This window comes from Babylonia areolata, chromosome 32 (genome assembly GCF_041734735.1).
Source record: "Babylonia areolata isolate BAREFJ2019XMU chromosome 32, ASM4173473v1, whole genome shotgun sequence".
Taxonomy (NCBI): domain Eukaryota; kingdom Metazoa; phylum Mollusca; class Gastropoda; order Neogastropoda; family Buccinidae; genus Babylonia; species Babylonia areolata.
This window is the reverse complement of record NC_134907.1, coordinates 2,966,010-2,993,509: the sequence shown is the minus strand read 5'-3', so window position 1 is coordinate 2,993,509 and position 27,500 is coordinate 2,966,010. Positions and strand designations below refer to the sequence as shown.

Genomic DNA, 27,500 nt, shown 5'->3' with positions numbered 1-27,500 from the left:
CCTGAACGGAGGTCGTCCCGACTCACCACCGCTGCTCCCCAACGGGACGTCCCCCAGCAACAACAACGGCGGCCGCTACTGTGGCTCCTCGGCCCCAGCCCCACTGGAGACCAGCAGTAGTCGTCTGACCGTCCGCTTCATGTCCGATGGATCTGGCGGCGCCCCTGGCTTCTCCCTCATCTTCTCCCAGGTCACCGTCACTTGTGGAGGTAGGGGTGCTGGTGGTGGTGTTTGTGGTGGCGGTGGTGGTGGTGTTGGTGGTGTTAATGTTGTTGTGGTTGGTGGCGGTGTTGGCGGTGGTGATGATGTTGGTGTTGTTGGTGGTTTTTGGTGGTGGTGGTGGTGGTGGTGATGTTGTGGTTTGTGGTGCTGTTGGTGTTATTGGTGGCATTGTTGTTGCTGGTGGTGGTGATGTTATTGTGGTTAGTGGTGTTGTTGGTGGTGGTGATGTTATTGTGGTTAGTGGTGTTGTTGTTGTTGGTGGTGGTGATGTTATTGTGGTTAGTGGTGTTGTTGGTGGTGGTGGTGATGTTATTGTGGTTAGTGTTGTTGTTGGTGGTGGTGGTGATGTTATTGTGGTTAGTGGTGTTGTTGTTGTTGGTGGTGGTGATGTTATTGTGGTTAGTGGTGTTGTTGGTGGTGGTGATGTTATTGTGGTTAGTGGTGTTGTTGTTGTTGGTGGTGGTGATGTTATTGTGGTTAGTGGTGTTGTTGGTGGTGGTGATGTTATTGTGGTTAGTGGTGTTGTTGTTGTTGGTGGTGGTGATGTTATTGTGGTTAGTGGTGTTGTTGTTGGTGGTGATGTTATTGTGGTTAGTGGTGTTGTTGTTGTTGTTGGTGGTGATGTTATTGTGGTTAGTGGTGTTGTTGTTGTTGGTGGTGGTGATGTTATTGTGGTTAGTGGTGTTGTTGTTGTTGGTGGTGGTGATGTTATTGTGGTTAGTGGTGTTGTTGTTGTTGGTGGTGGTGATGTTATTGTGGTTAGTGGTGTTGTTGGTGGTGGTGATGTTATTGTGGTTAGTGGTGTTGTTGTTGTTGTTGGTGGTGATGTTATTGTGGTTAGTGGTGTTGTTGTTGTTGTTGGTGGTGATGTTATTGTGGTTAGTGGTGTTGTTGTTGTTGGTGGTGGTGATGTTATTGTGGTTAGTGGTGTTGTTGGTGGTGGTGATGTTATTGTGGTTAGTGGTGTTGTTGTTGTTGGTGGTGGTGATGTTATTGTGGTTAGTGGTGTTGTTGTTGGTGGTGGTGATGTTATTGTGGTTAGTGGTGTTGTTGTTGTTGTTGGTGGTGATGTTATTGTGGTTAGTGGTGTTGTTGTTGGTGGTGGTGATGTTATTGTGGTTAGTGGTGTTGTTGTTGTTGTTGGTGGTGATGTTATTGTGGTTAGTGGTGTTGTTGTTGTTGTTGGTGGTGATGTTATTGTGGTTAGTGGTGTTGTTGTTGGTGGTGATGTTATTGTGGTTAGTGGTGTTGTTGTTGTTGGTGGTGATGTTATTGTGGTTAGTGGTGTTGTTGTTGTTGGTGGTGGTGATGTTATTGTGGTTAGTGTTGTTGTTGTTGGTGGTGGTGATGTTATTGTGGTTAGTGGTGTTGTTGTTGTTGGTGGTGGTGATGTTATTGTGGTTAGTGTTGTTGTTGGTGGTGGTGATGTTATTGTGGTTAGTGGTGTTGTTGTTGTGTTGGTGGTGATGTTATTGTGGTTAGTGGTGTTGTTGGTGGTGGTGATGTTATTGTGGTTAGTGGTGTTGTTGTTGGTGGTGATGTTATTGTGGTTAGTGGTGTTGTTGTGTGGTGGTGATGTTATTGTGGTTAGTGGTGTTGTTGTTGTTGGTGGTGATGTTATTGTGGTTAGTGGTGTTGTTGTTGTTGTTGGTGGTGATGTTATTGTGGTTAGTGGTGTTGTTGTTGTTGGTGGTGGTGATGTTATTGTGGTTAGTGGTGTTGTTGTTGTGTGGTGGTGATGTTATTGTGGTTAGTGGTGTTGTTGTTGTTGGTGGTGGTGATGTTATTGTGGTTAGTGGTGTTGTTGGTGGTGGTGGTGATGTTATTGTGGTTAGTGGTGTTGTTGTTGGTGGTGATGTTATTGTGGTTAGTGGTGTTGTTGGTGGTGGTGATGTTATTGTGGTTAGTGGTGTTGTTGGTGGTGGTGATGTTATTGTGGTTAGTGGTGTTGTTGGTGGTGGTGATGTTATTGTGGTTAGTGGTGTTGTTGTTGGTGGTGATGTTATTGTGGTTAGTGGTGTTGTTGGTGGTGGTGATGTTATTGTGGTTAGTGGTGTTGTTGGTGGTGATGTTATTGTGGTTAGTGGTGTTGTTGTTGTTGGTGGTGGTGATGTTATTGTGGTTAGTGGTGTTGTTGGTGGTGGTGATGTTATTGTGGTTAGTGGTGTTGTTGGTGGTGGTGATGTTATTGTGGTTAGTGGTGTTGTTGTTGTTGGTGGTGGTGATGTTATTGTGGTTAGTGGTGTTGTTGGTGGTGGTGATGTTATTGTGGTTAGTGGTGTTGTTGTTGTTGGTGGTGGTGATGTTATTGTGGTTAGTGGTGTTGTTGGTGGTGGTGATGTTATTGTGGTTAGTGGTGTTGTTGGTGGTGGTGATGTTATTGTGGTTAGTGGTGTTGTTGTTGTTGGTGGTGGTGATGTTATTGTGGTTAGTGGTGGTGTTGTTGTGTGGATGGATCTGGTGGCGCCCATGGTTTCTCCCTGTTCATCTTCCATTTCACCGTCATTTGTGGAGGTAGGTGATGGTGGTGGTGGTGGCGTTGTTTGTGTTGTTAGTTTTGTTTGTGTTGTTGTTGTTGCTTTCGTGTGGATGGGACAGGTACCGTCCTGGTATGGCCCTCTTCGTCCTCCAGGTCATCATCACTGTGAAGGTAGGCTGCTGCTGGTGGTGGTGTCTGTGGTGGTGGTGATGTTGTTGCTATTGATGTTGTCTTCTTCTTCCTCTTCCTCTACTTCTTCTTCGTCGTCATCATCTTCTTCCTCTTCCTCTGCTTCTTCGTCGTCGTCATCATCTTCTTCCTCTTCCTCCTGCCCATGCTCCCATTAACCCAGTCACGCCACTTTGACAGGTCAGCTGACCCTGACGGACTCAATCAGAAGCGGGTACTTCACCTCCCCCAACTACCCGAGCAGCTACCCACACCGGGTGGACTGTGTGTGGGTCATCACGGGGCCTGCCAACCAGCGGATACAGGTGGACTTCGTCAGCACCTTCAACATCGAGCGGCACTCCAGGTGAGGCTTCGACTGGGAACATGGACTGTTGGGCGGTGACAGGTGTTTTAACTGGGAAGGCCGTCGACCCATACACATGTGCATACATAACCAATACACGCGCGCACACGCACATTAATCCACATGGATATCATCACATCTCGGACTTTCGGACAATGACAGTGATAAAGACAGTGACATGTGTTTTAACTCAAGGCGGCTTTTTCCTTTCTTCCTCCCAGACGCCCTACATGTCTCTTAACCGCCGCCCATTACCCCTCCAACAACCTCTTCTTTTATCAGGCTCTTGTCGTGCACTGCTGTCTAATCAAACCATAATTGCCCAAACCATAATCTGTCTCACCATAATTGTACACCAACTCAAATTCTGCATTGTTTGTTAACTTCATTTCTTTGCATTTCCAATGTTGTGCAAATCTATTCTCAGTTCCTAAGACCTGTATTTGTTCAGTAAAATATTTTTCATGATATCCAGATTATCATTTTAACCTTTCGAAAAACAAAAACAAAAACATAATTACATAATTACATAATCATGTTGCACAACAAACTGGTTCTACATTACCTCCCCTTTCTGTTTCTGGTGTGTGTGTGTGTGTGTGTGTGTGTGTGTGTGTGTGTGTGTGTGTGTGTGTGTGTGTGTGTGTGTCGGTCCGTCTGTCTGTCGCTGTCTCTGTCTGTCTGTATAACTCTTGGTCTGTCTATCTGTCTGTTTCTCTCGCTCTCCCATGGTCTCTCCCCCCTCACTCTCGCTCTCCCTCTCTCTCTCTCCCTCTCCCCCCCTCTCCTCCATGGCCTATATTGAATAAAAGATCCGTACCCCCCTCTCTCTCTATCTCTCTCCCTCTCCCCCTCCCCTCTCTCTCTCCCTCCCTCTCCCTCTATCTCTCTCTCCCTCCCATTCTCTTTCTTTCTCTATCTCTCTCCTCTCTCCCTCCCATTCTCTCTCTCTCTCTCTCTCTCTCTCTCTCCCTCTCTCTCTGTCTCTCCCTCTCTCTCCCCCTCCCATTCTCTCTCTCTCTCTCACCCTCCCTCTCCTTCTCTATCTCTCCCCCTCCCCTATTCTCTCTTCCTCTCTCCCTCCCTCTCCCTCTATCTCTATATCTCTCCCTCCCATTCTTTCGATCTCTATCCTCACTCCCTCCCTTTCTCTCTCTCTCTCTCTCTCTCTATCTCTCTCTCCCTCTCTCTCCCTCTCTCTCCCTCCCATTCTCTCTCCCTCTCTATCTCTCCTTCTCTCTCCCTCCCATTCTATCTCTCTCTCCCTCTCTATCTCTCTCTCCCTCTCTCTCCCTCCCATTATCTCTCTCTCTCTCCCTCTCTATCTCTCTCTCCCCCTCCCGTTCTCTCTCTCTCTCCCTCTCTATCTCTCTCTCCCTCTCTCTCCCTCCCATTCTCTCTCTCTCTCCCTCTCTCTCTCTCCCTCAAATTATATCTCTCCCTCTCTCTCTCTCTCTCTCTCTCTCTCTCTCTCTCTCTCTCTCTCCCCCTCCCGTTCTCTCCCTCTCTATCTCTCTCTCCCTCTCTCCCCCCTCCCGTTCTCCCTCTCTCTCCCTCCCATTCTCTCTCTCTCTCCCTCTCTATCTCTCTCTCTCCCTCTATCTCTCTCTCCCTCTCTCTCCCTCCCCCTCTATTTCTCTCTCCCTCTCTGTCACTCCCATTCTCTCTGTCTCCCTCTCTATCTCTCTCTCTCTCCCTCTCTATCTCTCTCTCCCCCTCCCATTCTCTCTCTCTCCCCCTCCCATTCTCTCTCTCTCTCCCTCTCTATCTCTCTCTCCCTCTCTCTCTCCCTCCCCCTCTCTCATTGTCTCTCTTTGTGTGCAGGTGTAACTTTGACTACATGGAGGTCCGTGACGGAGGCACGGTGACCTCCCCCTCCCTGGGCAGATTCTGTGGCACCACCCTGCCGGGCTCCGTCTTCTCCACCGGCAACGTCCTCTTCGCCCGCTTCCACACCGACGGCAGTGTCACCCGCTCTGGCTTCAAGGCCAACTACAAGATAGGTGAGGGTGGTGGTGGTGAGGGGGTGGTGGTGGTGGTGGTAGGTGTGGTGGTGGTGGTGGTAAGGTGGAGTCATTGTGTCGCTTCAAGGCCGACCTCAGAATGGATGATGGTGGTGGTGGTGATGGTGATGGTGGTGGTGATTGTGGTGGCGGTGGTGGTGATTGTGGTGGTGGTGGTGATGGTGGTGGTGGTGGTGATCGTGGTGGTTGTGGTGGTGAGGTGGTGGTGGTGGTGATGGTGGTGATGTTGATCATCATGACGATGATAACTAAAGGATAAGTTGATTAATGATAATATAAATAACAACAACACTGATAACTATGATACTACAGGATAGATAACGATGATGGTGGTAGTGATAATGGCGATGATTATGGTGATGACTGATGATGATGGTGATGGTGATGATCATGGTGGTGGTCATGGTGATGATGATGCTGGTGTGGTGATGAAGATGGTGATGATAATGATGATGATGGTGGTGGTGTAATGATGATGATGGTGGTGGTGGTGATGGAGTTTTATTATTATCACTGTTGTTATTATCATCATCATCATCCTCATCCTCCTCCTCATCATTATTCAATTGATCCTTCCTCCATCCCTCCAGCGACGTGTGGTGGGCGAGTGGTGGGTCAGAACAGCACACTGGTGTCTCCCAACTACCCCAGCAACTATGACCCCAACACCAACTGCACGTGGTACGTGTCGGGACCCACCGGACACTACCTGACCTTCACCTTCAATGCCTTCTCCCTGGAGACCTCCACCAACTGCACCAACGACTACCTGTTGGTCCGGGAATACAATGAAACTGGTCAGTCAGTAGTAGTAGTAGCAGCAGCAGCAGTAGTATATATATATATATATATATATATATATATATATATATATATATATATATATATGATAGTCAGTCGTGTCCGACTATGACCATCAGAACAGCAAAGGAGGCAACTGCTGTTCCGACTATTTGGGCTAGAATTTGATTATAGTGGAGAGTGTCTTACCCAAGTACATCCCCACTCTCTAGGTCAAGAGGGTTTTAGGACAGTCGGCGTTGGGATGGTTCCCAAAGGCCAACTAGCCCCCAGAGCTGCAGCACTAAGAGCGAGTGCAATTTTGCCTCCTAGTTTGAGTCATAGTCCTTCACAAAAGACTAAGCTGTAAATGGTTTCCCATGGACTGGAGAAACCATTGATAATACAGCTCTCACTTCGCTGTTGGCCCAAATGTAAACTTATGTCAATCTGTGATATAAGCCGAGTGTTGGGCCTTGATATATATAGAGCCCTCACCAACGGCACCAACGTCTACCTGCTGGTCCCGGAATACAATGAAACTGGTCAGTCAGCAGTAGTAATAGTAAGAGGAGGAAGAGGAGGTGGAATTGTAGTACTAGTAGTAGTGGTAGTAGTAGAAGGAGTAGTAGCAGGAAGAAGAGGAGGAGATGGAGTAATATCAGTAGTAGGAGTAGGAGGTAGAAAAGCAGCAGTAGTAGTAGTAGTTGGGGAGGAGTGGGTGTGTGACTAGAGGTAGCACACACACAGTCATGCGCGCGCGCGCACACACACACACACACACACACATATATATATATATATATATATATATATATATATGTGTGTGTGTGTGTATGTATGTATGTATGTATGTATGTATGTATATATATATATATATATATATATATATATATATATATATATATATATATATGCACGCGCGCATGCACAAATGCACAAACACGCACACAGACACAAATTCACAAACCTACACGCCCACACCTCACGCTCATCTACCTCATCTACACACACTAACACACATTAAACACCCACATCCTCGCATCCACTTCCACACACACACACACACACACACACACACACACACACACACACACACACACGTGTGTGTATCCACACCCGGTTGTGACTTGTGTGGGTACAGGACCGGTGTAGTATATTCAGGATAAAAAGGCTGTGCCCGTCTTGAATAAAAAGCTAATTTGTGTTTGCACATTTCTTCTCTCATTGCTGCTGTGTTGCACGTCAGATGATTCGTATAAGCCGAAGGACAAGCCCGAAGCTTCCGGTTTTTTTTAGACAGTGTCTGGGTTTGTTCCAATGTACCTTTTATTTTCATGTGTTGTGGCATAAGCAGCAATTACTTGAAGCTGTGTACCTCGCATATGGAGAGAGTTATCACACGTTATTGTTTTTCTCTTATCTCCCCTTGAAATGGGTAGCGTAAGCAGCAATGACTTGAATTGTGTCCCCTGTACTCGGAGAGAGTTACCACTCTTTGTTGTTTGTTTATCCCTTAACTCCCCTAGAAATGGGTAGCATGGCCTAGAGGTAACGCGTCCGCCTAGGAAGCGTGCTGGATCGAATCACGGCTCAGCCGCCCATATTTTCTCCCCCTCCACTAGACCTTGAGTGGTGGTCTGGACCCTGGTCATTCGGATGAGATGATAAACCGAGGTCCCGTCTGCAGCATGCACTTAGCGCACGTAAAAGAACCAACGGCAACAAAAGGATTGTTCCTGGCAAAATTCTGTTTAAAAAAAATCCACTTCGATAGAGAGAAAAAAACTGCACGCAGAAAAAAATATTTTTTAAAATGGGTATCGCTGTAGTGTTGCGACGCGCTCTCCCTGGGGAGAGCAGCCCGAATTTCATACAGAAAAATCTGTTGTGACAAAAAGAGAAATACAATACAATGCAAAAACAGCAATGACTTGAAGTTGTGTCCCCTGTACACGGAGAGAGTTACCACTCCTTGTTGTTTGTTAACCCCTAACTCTCCTAGCCTCGTTTTTGTTGAATCGCAGGACCGGTGCTCCTGCGGGCCAGCTGTGGCAGAACCCTCCCCGCCTCATTTGACACCTCGGACAGTTTTGCCTTCGTCCAGTTCGTCACCAATCGCAACGTGCAGTCGTATGGCTTCAACCTGACTTTCCAGGCTAGCGTGGAAGGTGAGAGAGAGAGAGAGAGAGAGAGAGAGAGAGAGAGAGAGAGAGAAGGGGGTAGAGATGGAGGGGGAAGAATGAGAGGGGAAGAGATTGAGAAGGAGAGAGTATTAGGGAGGAAAGAGAGTGGGAGAGGGAGGCAGAGAGGGGGGGAGAGAGAGTGCGTGTGTGTGAGAAGGAGAGAGAGAGAGGAACAGTTTTGCCTTCGTCCAGTTCGTCACCAACGGCAACGGAGACACACAGAGAGGGAGACGGGGAGAGAGGGAGAGATAGAGCGCGTGCGTGAGAGAGAGAGTGGAGGACTTGCAGCATACAACTGCCTTCATCGCGGAAACTGCGGTGTCTATCTGACGAACGAGAAAAATAATACAATACATTACAAAACATTACAATACAATACAATGTATGATATTGTTATACAATACGATACAATACAATATCGCTATACCATATGACAAAACAATATCACTTTACCATATGATACAATACAATATCACTATACAATATAATACAATACCGCTTTGCCACAAAATACAATACAATATCGCTATACAATATAATACAATATCGCTATACCATACAATACAATATCGCTATACCATATGATATAATACAATATCGCTATACCATACAATACAATATCGCTATACCATATGATATAATACAATATCGCTATACCATACAATACAATATCGCTATACCATATGATACAATACAATATCGCTATACCATATGATACAATACAATATCGCTTTACCATACAATACAATACCGCTTTACCATACAATACAATACCGCTTTACCATACAATACAATATCGCTATGCCATATGATACAATACAATACCGCTTTACCATACAATACAATACCGCTTTACCATACAATACAATACCGCTATACCATATGATACAATATCGCTATACCATACAATACAATCGCTATACCATATGATACAATATCGCTATGCCATATGATACAATACAATACCGCTTTACCATACAATACAATACCGCTTTACCATACAATACAATACCGCTATACCATATGATACAATACAATACCGCTTTACCATACAATACAATATCGCTATACCATATGATACAATACAATATCGCTTTACAGTATAATACAATACAGTACCGCATTACCACTCAATACAATACAATATCGTTGTACGGAATGATACAATACAAAAAAAATCGTTCCTGTCATCTTATTTTTTCTCACGTATCGTGGCTGTACATGTGTGCATGCGCGTGTGTGTGTGCGCGCGCTTGTGTGTTTGCGTGTGCATGCGCGCGCGCGCGTACAGAGTGCGGAGGAGACCTGACGACGAGCTCGGGTACCATCACCTCCCCCAACTACCCGGGCCAGTACCCTCATCGCCGCTCCTGCACCTGGAGGATCACCGTGCAGCAGGGCCGCCGTATCACCCTCACCTTCAACGACCTTGGCCTTGAGCGCAGCAGCTCCAGGCGGTGGTGCTTCTGGGACTACGTGGAGGTCAGTGTGGGGGGGGGGGGGGAGGAGGGAGTGGAGGGTGGTGCGAGGGGGGGGGGGTGGAGGGATGGGTGTCAAAAGAGTTGTTCCTGGCAAAATTCTGAAGAAAAATCCACTTCGATAGGAAAAACAAAAGTGCACGCAGGAAAAAATACAAAAACAAGAGAGGCAAGGCCTTCAAGACTCACTTGTGACTGAGAGTAAAACACACAAGCTTTTTATGTATTGAGTATAATTTCAAAATGTAATGTTTAAGATGAGAAAGATCAGTTTAAAGCAAATTAAGTCCCCTAGCATTAATTACAGAGTAATATCTGCACCAAAACGTTTGCAAAATAAATAAAACTTCCATGCTTAGCAAAAGAAGTTCCTGTTTGAAAAAAAAAGATAATAATGACTGCTCTTGTTGTTGGGTCAGAATATCAGATCAAAGTGCCAAGTTTAGAGAATACAAAAAATATAAATATAACAGTAAATGCAGTTTGCATATGATTAGGCTTCATTATTTATTTTTTGTGCCCATCCCAGAGGTGCAATATTGTTTTAAACAAGATGACTGGAAAGAACTGAATTTTTCCTATTTTATGCCTAATTTGGTGTCAACAAGTATTTGCAGAGAAAATGTCAATGTTAAAGTTTACCACGGACACACACACACACACACACACACACACACACACACACACACACACAGACAACCGAACACCGGGTTAAAACATAGACTCACTTTGTTTACACAAGTGAGTCAAAATGGGTGGCGCTGTAGTGTAGCGACGCGCTCTCCCTGGGGAGAGCAGCCCGAATTCACACAGAGAAATCTGTTGTGATAAAAAGAAATACAAATACAAATAGTGAGAGACAGACACAGAGACAGATAGACACAGAGATATAGAGACAGACAGTGAGAGACAGACACAAAGACAGACACAGAGAGATAGTGAGAGTCAGCTACACACACACACACACACACACACGCACACACACACACAGAGGAACATTGACAAAAAGTCTGGTTACATCTGCAGTTACACCCATTCAGTCACCTCAAACATACGACTCCACTTTTTGAGTTTATCGCTCAGTTGATCAAGGAAGTAATTAATTGAGGACGACGTCATTCATCGGGTGTGCTGGACTGGCACTGTGAAGAGATGAACAAGGAGGAGGAGGAGAACACTGATCACATTAACTGTTTGTGTTCTACATGACACTACACCACACTACACTGCGTTACACCACACTACACTGCGTTACAGCACAACAGGCCACACTGCGTTACACCACACCACACAGCACTACATCACACCGCACCACACAGGCACCACACTACATCACACTACACCACACTACATCACACCGCACCACACTACATCACACCACACAGCACTACATCACACCGCACCACACTACACCACACCGCACCACACAGGCACCACACTACATCACACCACACCATACCACACAGCACTACATCACACCACACTACATCACACAGCACCACACCACACCACACTACATCACACCACACCATACCACACCACACTACATCACACAGCACTACATCACACCACACTACATCACACAGCACCACACCACACCACACTACATCACACCACACCACACCACACCACACTACATCACACAGCACTACATCACACCACACTACATCACACAGCACTACATCACACCACACCACACCACACCACACCACACCACACCACACTACATCACACCGCACCACACCACACAGCACTACATCACACCACACCACACTACATCACACCACACTGTGTTACACCACACCACACTACACTGCGTTACACCACACCACACTACATTACAACACACCACACTACATCACACCACACCACACCACACTACATCAGACCGCACCACACTACATCACACTACACCACACTACATCACACCACACCACACTACATCACACCACACCACACAGCACTACATCACACCGCACCACACTACATCACACCACACCACACTACATCACACCACACCACACCACACCACACTACATCACACCACACCACACTACATCACACCGCACCACACCACACCACACTACATCACACCGCACCACACTACATCACACCACACCACACTACATCACACCGCACCACACTACATCACACCACACCACACTACATCACACCACACCACACAGCACTACATCACACCGCACCACACCACACCACACTACATCACACCACACCACACTACATCACACCGCACCACACCACACCACACTACATCACACCGCACCACACTACATCACACCACACCACACTACATCACACTACATCACACCACACCACACCTCACCTCATCTCACCTCACCTCACCTCACCTCACCTCAGCACACCACACCACACTACACCACACCTCACCTCACCTCACCTCACCTCACCTCACCTCAGCACACCACACTACATCACACCACACCACACCACACCACACCACACCTCACCTCACCTCACCTCACCACACCACACTACATCACACCACACCTCACCTCACCTCACCTCACCTCACCTCACCTCACCTCACCTCACCACACCACACTACATCACACCACACCACACCACACCTCACCTCACCTCACCTCACCTCACCACACCACACTACACCACACCTCACCTCACCTCACCTCACCTCACCTCACCTCAGCACACCACACTACATCACACCTCACCTCACCTCACCTCACCTCACCTCAGCACACCACACCACACTACAACACACCACACCACACCACACCTCACCTCACCTCACCTCACCTCACCACACCACACTACATCACACCACACCACACCACACCACACCACACTACATCACACCGCACCACACTATATCACACCACACCACACTACATCACACCGCACCACACTATATCACACCACACAGCACTACATCACACCGCACCACACCACACTACATCACACCACACCACACTACATCACACCACACCACACTACATCACACCGCACCACACTACATTACACCACACTGCACCACAGCACACCACACCACACTACAACACACCACACCACACTACAACACACCACACCACACCACACCTCACCTCACCTCACCACACCACACTACATCACACCACACTACACCACACCACACCACACTACAACAGAACTCAACACAACTCAGCACAACACAACACAACACACCACACCACACCACACCACACCTCACCTCACCTCACCACACCACACTACATCACACCACACTACACCACACCAAACCAAACCAAATCACACCACACCACACTACAACAGAACTCAACACAACTCAGCACAACACAACACAACACAACACAACACAACACAATACACCACAACTCAACACACAACACAACACATTACACCATAACACACCACAATACAACACAACACCACTCCACACCACACCACACCACTCCACACTACTCCACACTACATCACACCACACCAGACCACACCACACGAGACAACACTACACCACACCACACCACACCACAACACACACAGGTATATAGCAGGTATGTAACCAGGTGTACGTACTGCAGGTGGTGAACGGCCAGTACGGTGACTCCCCCTCCATGGGGAGGTTCTGTGGGGACACCCTCCCGGACCCCGTGCAGTCCTCGGGAAACACCATGACGGTCCGCTTCCACACTGACGGCTCTGTCAGCAACAGGGGGTTCAGCGCCACCTACACTTCTCTGGAGGATGCCAGTGAGTGTGATCATGATTTGGATACTTATGTAGTACCTATCATCGGTCGGAGACCAGCTTTAAGCACTTTACAAACACGGTATCTTTGACTGATATGAATACTTATATAGCACCTATCATCGGTCGGAGACCAGCTTTAAGCACTTTACAAACACGGTATCTTTGACTGATATGAATACTTATATAGCACCTATCCTCGGTCGGAGACCAAGCTCTGAGCACTTTACAAACACGGGATCTTTGACTGATATGGATACTTATATAGCACCTATCCTAGGTCGGAGAACAAGCTCTAAGCGCTTTACAAACACAGGATCTTTGACTGATATGGATACTTATATAGCACCTATCCTAGGTCGGAGAACAAGCTCTAAGCGCTTTACAAACACAGTACATGGATACTTATATAGCGCTTATCATCGGTCAAAGACCAAGCTCTAAGCACTTTACAAACACGTGGATACTTATATAACGCCTGTCATCGGTCGGAGACCAAGCTCTGAATGCTCTAGAAACACGGATTCATTTGCACAACAGGCTGCCGACCTGGTTAGAGCCGACTGACGGCTGCCATTGGGCGCCAGTCATTCTTTTCCTGTGTCATTCAATCACATTTCAGGCACGTACATACACAACCATGCAGACATGCAACATTTTAATTGTATGACCATTTACCCCCGCCATGTAGGCAACCATACTGTTTCCGGGGGTGTGCATGCTGGGTATGTTCATGTTTCCATGACCCACCGAACGCTGACATGGATTACAGGATCTTTAACGTGCGTATTTGATCTTCAGCATGCGAAGGGGGTTCAGGCACTTGCAAGACTGTTGACTTGGGAGATGTGGAAAAATCTCCACCTTTAACCCACCAGTTAGCAAAGTATCAGTATCAGTAGCTCAAGGAGGCGTCGCTGCGTTCGATCAAATCCATATACGCTACACCACATCTGCCAGGTCTACCTGTGAATGTGTGTCTGCGTGTTTTACATTTACTTTTTGCTTATTTATCATCGTTGTCTTCTTTTTTTGTGCGCACAGAGTTGACTTCATCAAGATTTTGCGCCTTATAAATATTAATAGTAGTAGTAGTTACCAAGCTGCAATCAACATCTAACCGGTGTGTTGGTTTTTCTCTTGCCTTTCTCCTCCCCAGAGTGTGGAGGAACCCTGACAGCACCGGTCAACATCTCGTCCCCCGGCTTCTACGAGCACGGTAACTATAGCAACAGCGAGCAGTGTGTGTGGCTGGTGCAGAACCCGCGGCGCTACAACTCCTCCATCCAGATCACGCTGAACCACCTGTCTCTGGAGAACCACTCCTCCTGCAGATATGACTTCCTGGAGTTCAGAGAAGGTGGGTCTGTGGGGGGGTGTGGGGGGTGGGGGGGCAGATTGTATATCTTTCTACAGTTTAGAGGTGGGTGTGGGTGTGTGTGTGTGTGGGGGGGGGGGGGCGTTGTATTGCATTGTGTTGTGTCGTGTTGTGTTGGGTTGGGTCGTGTTGTGTTGGGTGTGTTGGGTTGGGTCGTGTTGCATTGTGTTGTGTTGGGTTGTGTCGTGTTGCATTGTGTTGTGTTGGGTTGGGTCGTGTTGTGTTGGGTTGTGTCGTGTTGTGTTGGGTTGTGTCGTGTTGTGTTGGGTTGGGTCGTGTTGTGTTGGGTTGTGTCGTGTTGCATTGTGTTGTGTTGGGTTGTGTCGTGTTGTGTTGGGTTGGGTCGTGTCGTGTTGGGTTGTGTCGTGTTGCATTGTGTTGTGTTGGGTTGTGTCGTGTTGCATTGTGTTGTGTTGGGTTGTGTCGTGTTGCATTGTGTTGTGTTGGGTTGTGTCGTGTTGCATTGTGTTGTGTTGGGTTGGGTCGTGTTGCATTGTGTTGTGTTGGGTTGTGTCGTGTTGCATTGTGTTGTGTTGGGTTGTGTCGTGTTGCATTGTGTTGTGTTGGGTTGTGTCGTGTTGCATTGTGTTGTGTTTTACTCCAGCAAGCAGCGGCAGATACAACGTTCTAGAGTTCCCAGAAGGTGGGATGGGTTGGGTTGGGTTGGATTAGGTTGTGTGGTGTTGTGTTGGGTTGGGTTTTGTTGTGCTGTGTGTGTCGCGCTGTGCTGTGCTTTGCTGTGTTGGGTTGGGTTGGGTTGTACTCTGTTGTGTTGCGTTTTGTTGTGTTGGGGTTGTGTTGTGTTGTGTTCTGTTGGGTTTTTGTTCTGTTGTGTTGTGTTGGGGTTTGTTGTATTCTGTTGTGTCGGGTTGTGTTCTGTTGTGTTCTGTTGGGCTTTTGTTGTGTTGTGTTGGGGTTTGTTGTGTTGTGTTCTGTTGGGCTTTTGTTGTGTTGTGTTGGGGTTTGTTGTGTTGTGTCGGTTTTTGTTGTGTTGTGTTGTGTTGGGGTTTGTTGTGTTGTGTTGTGTTGTGTTGGGGTTTGTTGTGTTGTGTTGGGGTTTGTTGTGTTCTGTTCTGTTGTGTTGTGTTGGGGTTTGTTGTGTTCTGTTGTGTCGGGTTTTGTTGTGTTGTGTTGTAATCTGTCGTGTTGGGTTGGGTTTGTTGTGTTGTGTTCTGTTGTGTCGTGTTGGGTTGGGTTTGTTGTGTTGTGTTCTGTTGGGTTGGGTTGGGTTGGGTTTGTTGTATTGTGTTCTGTTGTGTCGTGTTGGGTTGGGTTTGTTGTGTTGTGTTCTGTTGTGTCGTGTTGGGTTGGGTTTGTTGTGTTGTGTTCTGTTGGGTTGGGTTGGGTTGGGTTTGTTGTGTTGTGTTCTGTTGTGTCGTGTTGGGTTGGGTTTGTTGTATTTTGTTCTGTTGGGTTGGGTTGGGTTGGGTTTGTTGTGTTGTGTTCTGTTGTGTCGTGTTGGGTTGGGTTTGTTGTATTGTGTTCTGTTGGGTTGGGTTGGGTTGGGTTTGTTGTATTGTGTTGTTGTCCAGCAGCAGATACGACATTGTGTGGAATGTAGTGTATTGCATTGTGTTGTATGGTGTGGTGTTGTATGACTTCCTACAGTTTAGAGAGGATCAATGGGGAATCAACAACACGCTGTCTTACCTTACCTTACCATGCTTTACCTTACCTTACCTTACCTTACCTTACCTTACCTTACCTTTACTTTTCTTCAGGCTCGGATATAAACAGCCCCTACCTGAGGCGGTTCTGTGGAATGAACAACACGATATCCGCGCCCATCCTCACTCCCAGCGAGCAGGTGTTTGTTCGATTCCGCACTGACCTTAGCATCGTGTCCACTGGGTTCCACGTCTCCTTTGCTCCCACCAGTGAGTGTGTGTGGGGGGGCGTGGGGGGTGGGGGGGAGGGTGCTTTGTGTCTTCACCCCACTGAATATTATACACTGTATTGTATCGTGTCGTGTTGTATTGTGTTGTGTTGTATTGTGTTACTCATTTTTGTCACAACAGATTTCTCTGTGTGAGATTCGGGCTGCTCTCCCCAGGGAGAGCACGCCACTACACTGAGAGTGCCACCTTTTTTTTCTGCCAGCAATTTTATTTAATTTCCTATCGAAGTGGATTTTTCCATGAAATTTAGCCAGGGACATTTGTTGCCATGGGATTACGTGCACTAAGTGCTGCACACGGAACCTCGGTTCGTCGTTTCATCCGAATGACTAGCGTCCAGATCACCTCTCAAGGTCTCTCAAGGTCTAGTGGAGGGGGAGAAAATACTGGCGACTATAGGATTCGAACCAGCGCGCTTAGATTCTCTCGCTTCCTGGGCGGACGCGTTACATCTAGGCCAACACTCAACATATTAACGCCAGAGCACACCACATGATATTAGGAGAAATGTTAGATAATCAGTTTACGACGATTTACAGAATTGTGGCACCAAATTTGAACACTGGGTATCATAGAGGGTTGAGCAAACACCAGTTACGTTGACATGTTCTTTTTCTCCTATCGACGGAATGGAAAATAGATGGAGACATATGCGTGTGGGTGCAGTTTGTTGTTTGTTGAAGGTGCGGTGGTGTCGTAACTGTTTGAAACCCTCACCTTTATACACACACACACACACACACACACACACACACACACACGCACACGCGCACGCACGCACGTACGCACACACAATACAACACACACACACTCTCACTCTCTCTCTTTTTCTTTCTCTCACACACTTTCTCTCTCTCTCTCTCTCTCTCTCTCTCTCTCTCTCTCTCTCTCTCTCTCTCTCACACTTTCTCTCTCTCTCTCTCTCTCTCTCTCTCTCTCTCTCTTTCTCTCTCTCTGTCGCTTTCACACACACACACACACTCTCTCTCTCTCTCTCTCTCTCTCTCTCCGATGGTCGAACTGCACTTTGTTGCACAGATTGATTGATTTCGTTTTGGCTTTGGTTTTCATCAATATTATTACTATTAATGCATGTTGTTATTTGTATTATGAACCCCCATGTCATTAGGGCTGTAAAGCTATTGACATTAAAGTGTTCAGTGTTCAGTGTTCAGTGTTCTGTCTCTTTCTCACTCTCTCTCTCTCTCTCTCTCTCTCTCTCTCTCTCTCTCTCTCTTTCTCTCTCTGTGTAATTTTTTTTTAAGCTAAAATATATGAATTTATGTTGTTGCCCCCTTGTCAGAAGACCTTTCTTGGCAATGACAATAAATAATTCCAGTGTCCAGTGTCTCTCTCTCTCTGTGTCTCTCTCTCACACATACACCCCCCCTCCACACACACACACACACACTAATGCCGAAGATAACGTGCAGGGTGTGGGGGTATCCTGGACACCCCCCAGGGAGTGATCACCAGCCCCAACTTCCCCAACAACTATGACCACAACGACCGCTGTGTCTGGAAGATCGTGGCTCCTGAGGGACTGAGGATCAGGGTGAGACAATCAATCAGTCAGTCAATCAATCAGTGAATCAATCAATCAATCAGTCAGTCGATCCATCAATCGATTGCAAATTAGTCGGTCAATCTATCAGCCAGTCAATTTGTCAGTTAATCTATCAATCATTAATATAAATCACTCGAACAGTCAGTTATATCAATCAGTCAGTTATATCAGTCAGTCACTCAGTCATCTAGTTAATCAGTCAATCATGTATGTCAGTCACTCGATCAGTCAATCAATCAGTTATATCAATTAGTCAGTCAATTAGTTAATCAGTCAATCAATTAATCAGTCAATCGATAAATCATTTATATCAATCAGTCAGTCACACAGTCGATCTATCAGTCTGTCAGTCAGTCAATCTGTCAATCATTATATCAATCAGTCGATCAGTCAGTCAGTCAGTGAGACAGTCAATCTATCAGCCAGTCAATTTGTCAGTTAATCTATCAATCATTAATATAAATCACTCGAACAGTCAGTTATATCAATCAGTCAGTTATATCAGTCAGTCACTCAGTCATCTAGTTAATCAGTCAATCATGTATGTCAGTCACTCGATCAGTCAATCAATCAGTTATATCAATTAGTCAGTCAATCAATTAATCAGTCAGTCAGTCGATCAATCACTCAGTCAATCATTCGATCAGTCAGTCAATTAGTCAAACAATCAGTCAGTCAAACATTCAGTCATTCAATGAGACAGTCAGTCAATCTATCGATCAGTCAGTCGGTAAATCAGTCAGTCAATAATCAATCAGTCAGTGAATTGATAAATAAACCAAATCATCGCCCTCGTGAAAGAATACCAGGAAGTATACAACACAATAACGTCTGCTATCACTGTTACCCGCTCACATTACAGCAGTTTTAGAACTTTAGAAATAAAGAACACAGGCTTCTAATTACTGGTGTATAAGAAATTCCTCAAAACAAATAAAGCCACTTCTGTCACAGTTACATGCAGACAGGCGCCGTGTCGGGGTCATTCAGGAGTTGGACGTCTGGTCCAGTGTTCACCAGTGATCAGGGTTCGAGGCCCCGTTTCGGCATGGTGTTGTGTCCTTGGGAAGGGCTCTTTACTCCGATTTTCCTCACTCCACCCAGGTGTGAATGGGGAAGGTTCAAACACCTGAAGGAGAGGACTGGGCCCCGCCTTCCTATGTCACGTTCTTTACACAGTGGATATGAAATCACTGCTGTGATATCATGCATTAGTTATATAGAACGTTTGGCCATTTAACCGTAATTTAAAACATGTATAAATTACACCTTGTTCTCGACACGATGGTGTTGTTGGCACGCTTATGTCGTGTTCATCATGTTCATTGTTCGTCTGTTTGTAACCCCACCCACCCCCCCGCCACCGCCCCCCCACCCCCATCCCCCCCTCCCCCCCCTACCCTCCCCCTCCTACCCCCACCACAAAAGTGTGGAACGAATCAAGCGTTGAGTCTTGAATTAAATCTTGGCAGCTGGTTGTCAGCTATTGACATGGTCATTTTTACGGCGTTGGTCATGTTCGGGTTTCTTCGACACCAACATGTGATATGACCAGGGGGTGCGGGGGGATGTGAGGGGTGGGTGGGGGAAACATATCGAAAACAATACATTGACACCTTGACACCACCAGAACTACAACACCTTAAGCAGGGCAGTGACAATGCTGATTTTTGTGTGGGGGGTGGTGGGGGGGGGGGGTCTTTTAAGTGTGCCGATATCATTTTGATGTTCATTCTAGGAAAGCGTCTTAGCCATTCTCCTTCCTCCCCCCATATAAAAGAATGGACATAATTTTGTTTTTTCTTTCCCTCCCACCTCCCCCCAACAGCTACAATTCACCAACTTCAGCATGGAGAGTCACCCCAACTGTCGCTGGGACTACCTGGAGCTGTTCAATGGCGGCCTGCCCGACTCGCCCTCTGTCGGCAAGTTCTGTGGGACCAACGTGACCAGCTTCCTCTCTCAGAGCAACGCCGTCCGGCTGGCCTTCAAGACCGACGGCAGTGCCGCCGCCTCTGGGTTCCGGCTGACGTACTCGTTTGATGCTGCGGGTGAGGAGAGAGTGAACCGAACATACAGCACACACACACACACACACACACACACACACACACACACACACACACACACACACACACACGAGAGAGAGAGAGAGGGAGGAGGGGGAGAGAGAGAGAGGGAGACAGGACAAACGGAACGAACCAACACTGACACACACAAATATTCAAATACTTTATAACTGGATTCATGTCGAGAAAAAATATCTTTATAGTTTGATATTTTGTTGTTGATGTAATATTTACTGCAGCAAAAACAATATTACTGCTACTACTACTAATGATAATGATAATAATAACAATAATAGTGATAATGATGATAATAATAATGATGATAATGATAATAATAATGATAATAATAATAATGATGATGCTGATAACAAACAACAGCAACAAACAAATAAAAACAACAGCAGCATCAAACAGCAACAGTAAACAACATCAACACCAACAACAAACAAACGACGAACACACGAACACCACCACCACCGACACTGTCCGAATCCTTGCCGACAGGTTGCGGGGGCCTGTACCACGGTACCCAGGGTAACATCAGCAGCCCCAGGTACCCGGCCAACTACCCGCCCAACACGGAGTGCGTGTGGGACATCAACGTGTTGGAGGGGTACACGGTGGTGTTGAACGTCACCTCCTTCGGTCTGCAGAGCACCTCTGGCTGTGTCAGTGACTACCTGGAGGTGAGTCAGTGTGTTAGTGACTACCTGGAGGTGAGTCAGTGTGTCAGTGACTACCTGGAGGTGGGTCAGTGTGTCAGTGACTACCTGGAGGTGGGTCAGTGTGACTGTCAGTGACTACCTGGAGGTGGGTCAGTGTGACTGTCAGTGACTACCTGGAGGTGGGTCAGTGTGACTGTCAGTGACTACCTGGAGGTGGGTCAGTGTGTCAGTGACTACCTGGAGGTGGGTCAGTGTGTCAGTGACTACCTGGAGGTGGGTCAGTGTGACTGTCAGTGACTACCTGGAGGTGGGTCAGTGTGACTGTCAGTGACTACCTGGAGGTGGGTCAGTGTGTCAGTGACTACCTGGAGGTGGGTCAGTGTGACTGTCAGTGACTACCTGGAGGTGGGTCAGTGTGTCAGTGACTACCTGGAGGTGGGTCAGTGTGACTGTCAGTGACTACCTGGAGGTGGGTCAGTGTGTCAGTGACTACCTGGAGGTGGGTCAGTGTGTCAGTGACTACCTGGAGGTGGGTCAGTGTGACTGTCAGTGACTACCTGGAGGTGGGTCAGTGTGTCAGTAACTACCTGGGGGTGGGTCAGTGTGACTGTCAGTGACTACCTGGAGGTGGGTCAGTGTGTCAGTGACTACCTGGAGGTGGGTCAGTGTGACTGTCAGTGACTACCTGGAGGTGGGTCAGTGGGTCAGTGACTACCTGGAGGTGGGTCAGTGTGTCAGTGACTACCTGGAGGTGGGTCAGTGTGACTGTCAGTGACTACCTGGAGGTGGGTCAGTGGGTCAGTGACTACCTGGAGGTGGGTCAGTGTGACTGTCAGTGACTACCTGGAGGTGGGTCAGTGGGTCAGTGACTACCTGGAGGTGGGTCAGTGTGTCAGTGACTACCTGGAGGTGGGTCAGTGGGTCAGTGACTACCTGGAGGTGGGTCAGTGGGTCAGTGACTATCTGGAGGTGGGTCAGTGTGTCAGTGACTATCTGGAGGTGGGTCAGTGGGTCAGTGACTATCTGGAGGTGGGTCAGTGGGTCAGTGACTATCTGGAGGTGGGTCAGTGTGTCAGTGACTATCTGGAGGTTGGTCAGTGGGTCAGTGACTACCTGGAGGTGGGTCAGTGGGTCAGTGACTATCTGGACGTGGGTCAGTGTGACTGTCAGTGACTACCTGGAGGTGGGTCAGTGTGTCAGTGACTACCTGGAGGTGGGTCAGTGTGTCAGTGACTATCTGGAGGTGGGTCGCGTGGCTGTGCTGTATGTGCATGATAGTCGTGTCCAACTCTGACCATGAGAACAGCGGAGGAGTTACCTGCTCTGCCGACTATTTGACCTGGAATTTCTAATCCACTCTGCTCCCTTGTCGTCTTCTCCAGGCTGCTCTGATGTTCTGTCCTTCCCTCTGTTCTTCGTCAGGCCACTCTACTTCGCTGTCGTCCACTCTGATCTGATACACTGACCTACCTCTTTTTCTGCACTAATCTACTCCCCCCCCCCCCCACATCCCCACTCCTCCTCCTCTCTGCTCTCCTCTACTCTAATCTAGTATTCCTCCCTCCGTATTGTACTCTTGTCTACTCTCCCTCCCTCCCACTTACATACACTCCCTCCGACTCCATTTTACAGTATTGCGTTCGAAACTTAATATTAATGAAAAGTCACTATTCTCTTCCTCAGTTCTTTATTGACACTGCATGATTACCAATCGGCTCTGGAAGACACGATGTCTGAGTAAAGCACGTTGAACTATTGTGACGCTTTCTAGGAGGGTTTGCAGGACCTCTTTCGTGGGGGACCTTTCGTCGCTTGCAGAGCGAAAAGTAGGTCATATGACGTCATGGTCAGCCCACCACTGTGACTCGTTTTTCTGAGTTTGCACTGCCAGTGTTCGGACAACGTTTCGGCAGAGTTTATAAATGGATCTGTTCGATTACGTAATGGCAGAGCTGTGACAAGAAACATGCTCAAAGGAAGCAAACAACACTGAAGTAAATAAAGGGTATAATTATCTTCTTCTTCGTTCGTGGGCTGCAACCCCAACGTTCACTCGCATGTACACGAGTGGGCGTTTACGTGTACGAACGTTTTTACCCCTCCATGCAGGCAGTCATATTCTGTTTTCGGGGGTGGTATAATCATAAAACCAAATACATGTTGTAAACTTGCAACAACAAAAAATAGTCAACGAAAATTTTCGAAATCCTTTCATCAGAACAACGATTTCCACGACGAAATTTTAGCCTTTTGGTGACCTGGAAAAAAACAACCGAAAATGGAGACACGCATGCGCTCGCTGTTCTCCCCAGAAGGTAACTGGGCACCCTTCACGATAACCAGACGAAAGTGGGACTGCAAAGCCTCCCTTTTCTTGAAAGAATCCTTCACTGTCCCCTACCTCACCATGACTAACTTGAGAGAATCCTTCACTGTCCCCGACCTCACCATGACTAACTTGAGAGAATCCTTCACTGTCCCCTACCTCACCATGACTAACTTGAGAGAATCCTTCACTGTCCCCTACCTCATCATGACTAACTTGAGAGAATCCTTCACTGTCCCCTACCTCACCATGACTAACTTGAGAGAATCCTTCACTGTCCCCTACCTCACCATGACTAACTTGAGAGAATCCTTCACTGTCCCCGACCTCACCATGACTAACTTGAGAGAATCCTTCACTGTCCCCTACCTCATCATGACTAACTTGAGAGAATCCTTCACTGTCCCCTACCTCACCATGACTAACTTGAGAGAATCCTTCACTGTCCCCTACCTCACCATGACTAACTTGAGAGAATCCTTCACTGTCCCCGACCTCACCATGACTAACTTGAGAGAATCCTTCACTGTCCCCGACCTCACCATGACTAACTTGAGAGAATCCTTCACTGTCCCCGACCTCACCATGACTAACTTGAGAGAATCCTTCACTGTCCCCGACCTCACCATGACTAACTTGAGAGAATCCTTCACTGTCCCCGACCTCACCATGACTAACCACCTCCCTGTGCCACAGATCCGCGACGTGATGACCAACGGAACCCAGGTGCTCAAGGGGCGTTATTGCGCCAGCACAGCGCCCCCTATCGTGACGTCCAGCGCGCGCCGTCTGCTGGTGAAGTTCCGGTCTGATGGAGTGACCAGTGGTCAGGGCTTCGCTGCCTCCTGGTCCAGCAGTAAGTCCAGTGGAGGAGGAGTTTAAGTAATGACTTTAATTAATGTCCCGACGCACATACTGCTGATTGTAGATATTTTGGTGTGAACATGATTTTGTTCTCAAGTAAAGACATTGCGAACACATCGAGCAGCAATGACCCGAAGTTTGTGGTGTGCTTGTAAAACTGCTCATGCACACAGCGAACACATAACAAAGCGGCAGTATTATAAACATTATCAAATATTGTAGACATTTTGTCAGAATATTTGTCTTTACATTTTGAGTATTATCGTTTAAAAGACAGGGGGTGGATGAATGGTCAGTTAGAGGAAACCGGGTAAATATGGGGTGTGGAATTTGAAATGAATATCTGAATACAATTACTGTAAGTCAAGTCAAAGTGATCTTTATTGAGGGGAGAAAATAAGCTTTTTCAGCTTTTTTCATCCCGCCCTCATAAAAAAAGAAATGTTAATGAAAATAAAGGAAAAGGGGGCAGTGTGGGGAGGGGGGGGGTGGCAAGGCATAACATGAAAATCAACCGTTACAAGCAGCACACAAGAAATACTATCAGAAAAAAGAATACAAGCGCAAATGGCAAATCAACATACATACGTGATGCTGGCACAATTGTAACATACGATTGCAACATCCTTACGTCATTAACATGATTATTCAGGAAAAGAAGGAACGAGAGTGAGTGTGTGTGTGTGTGTGTGTGTGTGTGTGTGATCTTCAGTTTAACACCTATTCACTAGAACTGTTATCAGACAGGTGTGTGTGTGTGTGTGTGTGTGTGTGTGTGTGTGTGTGTGTGTGTGTGTGTGTGTGTGAGATCTTCAGTTTAACATCAACTCACTAGAACTGTTATCAGACAGGTTTGTGTGTGTGTGTGTGTGTCTGTGTGTGTGTGTGTGTGTGTGTCTGTCTGTGTATGTGTGTGCGTCTGTGTGTGTGTGTCTGTGTGTGTGTGTGTGCGCGCGCGCGCATGTGAAAGGCTGTGGGACCTTTAACCTTTGACCTGGCTGCCCCCAGGTTGTGGCGGGACGTTCACGAGCCGCATGGGGCTGATTGTGTCTCCGGGCTACCCAAGGGCCTACGCCAACAACCTCAAGTGTAACTACACCATTGTGGGCGACCCTCAACACTACGTCATGCTGGACTTCGACAGCTCCGTGTTTGAGCTGGAGGGTAGGTCACACAGCGCGATGATAGACATGAATGAATGAATGAATGAATGAATGAATGAATGAATAATACTAAAAACAATAATAATAATGATAGGAAGCGAGAGAATCTGAGCGCGCTGGTTCGAATCACGTCTCAGCCACCGATATTTTCTCCCCCTCCACTAGACCTTGAGTGAGACGATAAACCGAGGTCTGGTGTGCAGCATGCACTTAGCGCACGTAAAAGAACCCACAGCAACAAAAGGGTTGTTCTTGGCAAAATTCTGTAGAAAAATCCACATCGATAGGAAAAACAAAATAAAACTGCACGCAGGAAAAAATGCACAAAAAATGGGTGGCGCTTTAGTATAGCGACGAGCTCTCCATGGGGAGAGCAGCCCGGATTTCACACAGAGAAATCTGTTGTGATTAAAAAGAAATACAAATACAAATATAGCTCTGAATCTTGTGCAGAGACAAATCAAAGCGCTTTCGCACCTGTCATTCACACGCATGCATAACTCTAAAACTGAAGAAGAAACTGAAGACAAGGAAGAGGCAGGGGAGGGAGGCTATATTGGGAAGAGGTGGGTTTTAAGGCCAGACTTGAAAGAGCTGAGAGCGGAGACCTGACGAAGCGAAAGAGGAAGTTCATTCCAAATGCAAGGTCCAGAGACAGAAAGAGAACGACGTCCAAGAGTGGAGTGTTTGAATCTGGGTGTGCGTAAACAGAGTAGATTCGAAACTGACCGTAGAGAGCGAGATGGAGTGTAAAGGTAAAAGCAGCCATAAAGATAGTAAGATTTGTGAATACATTTATAACATAGTGCTGATCTTGTACTTTATTCTGTGTGAGACAGGGAGCCAATGGAGATGTTGCAAAAGAGGAGTGATATGCTCAGATCTTTTCTTTCTAAGGACGAGTCGGGCAGCAGAGTTTTGTATTCACTGAAGGGACTGAATGGATGAAGCAGGCAAACCAGACAAAAGAGAGTTACAGTTGTCAAGGCGAGAGAGAATGAGAGAAACGACAAGTCTAGATGATGTGTCGGTGAATAAATAAACGAATGAATGAATGAACTAATAAATGAATGGATAAATGAGTGAACACATAAATAAATGAACGTATAAGTAAATAAATAGATAAACAACTAAGTAAACAAGTAGATAAACAGGTGAACGATTTAATGGATGGATGGATGAATGAATATGGAATTTTCACCTCACTGACCACGATCATCCCTCTGACCACTAACCTACGTGGAATGAACAAAGAGATAGATGAATAAATAAATTTTAAATGTTTATGAATAAATATTCAAGTAGATGAATAGACAAGCGGATGGTAGTATAGCGCACTGACCACAGTCATCGTCTGTGCGTGAAGGAACGAACCAATTGCTGTATTTATTACTGCAGCTGACTACGGTCACCTTCTGTGTGTGAATGATGGACTTCATAGATAGATAGATAGATAGATAGATTGTCAACCTCTGTGTGTGAATGATTGAATGGATAGACAGACAGACAGGCAGACAGACAGACAGATAGATAGATAGATAGGTAGATAGTCAGCCTCTGTGTGTGAATAATTGAATAGATAGACAGACAGACAGACAGGTAAACAGATAGATAGTCAACCTCTGTGTGTGAATGATTGCATAGATAGACAGACAGACAGGTAAATAGATAGACAGATAGTCAACCTCTGTGTGTGAATGATTGAATAGATAGACAGACAGAAAGACAGATAGATAAATAGATAGATAATCAACCTCTGTGTGTGAATGATTGAATAAATAGACAGAAAGACAGACAGACCGATGGATAGATAGATAGATAGATAGATAGATAGATAGATAGATAAACTAACAACCTCTGTGTGTGGATGATTGAATAGATAGATAGACAGACAGATAGGTAAATAGATAGACAGACAGATAGGTAGATAGATAGACAGACAGATAGGTAGATAGATAGATAAACTAACAAACAGTACTCATGACCAACGCCCACCCTCTGTCCACTCCCCACCCCCCACCCCCCACCCCCTACCTTTTGCCCACAGTGGGCCGGAGGAACTGCCAGTTCGACTTCATCCAGGTGTTCGCGGGGAGGAACGCCTCAGGGAGGCAGCTGG

General features: G+C 46.7%; 1 protein-coding gene across 2 annotated transcripts in view; it reads left to right on the top strand.

The window, feature by feature from the left end:
* LOC143276567 (cubilin-like) overlaps positions 1–27,500 on the top strand; it is a 168,401-nt gene that overhangs the window by 115,742 nt on the left and 25,159 nt on the right. For both annotated transcript variants that reach the window (XM_076581155.1, XM_076581156.1), the window contains exons 45-59: positions 1–209; positions 3,071–3,236; positions 5,061–5,239; positions 5,851–6,057; positions 8,068–8,211; positions 9,518–9,708; positions 13,286–13,454; positions 14,611–14,811; positions 16,551–16,706; positions 18,161–18,282; positions 20,123–20,345; positions 20,868–21,049; positions 24,051–24,210; positions 25,227–25,382; positions 27,429–27,500. The exon at positions 1–209 is cut by the window's left edge and continues 2 nt beyond it; the exon at positions 27,429–27,500 is cut by the window's right edge and continues 120 nt beyond it. In XM_076581155.1, coding sequence (XP_076437270.1) covers positions 1–209; positions 3,071–3,236; positions 5,061–5,239; positions 5,851–6,057; positions 8,068–8,211; positions 9,518–9,708; positions 13,286–13,454; positions 14,611–14,811; positions 16,551–16,706; positions 18,161–18,282; positions 20,123–20,345; positions 20,868–21,049; positions 24,051–24,210; positions 25,227–25,382; positions 27,429–27,500 — 2,537 coding nt within the window. The remainder of the gene's footprint in view (positions 210–3,070; positions 3,237–5,060; positions 5,240–5,850; positions 6,058–8,067; positions 8,212–9,517; positions 9,709–13,285; positions 13,455–14,610; positions 14,812–16,550; positions 16,707–18,160; positions 18,283–20,122; positions 20,346–20,867; positions 21,050–24,050; positions 24,211–25,226; positions 25,383–27,428) is intronic.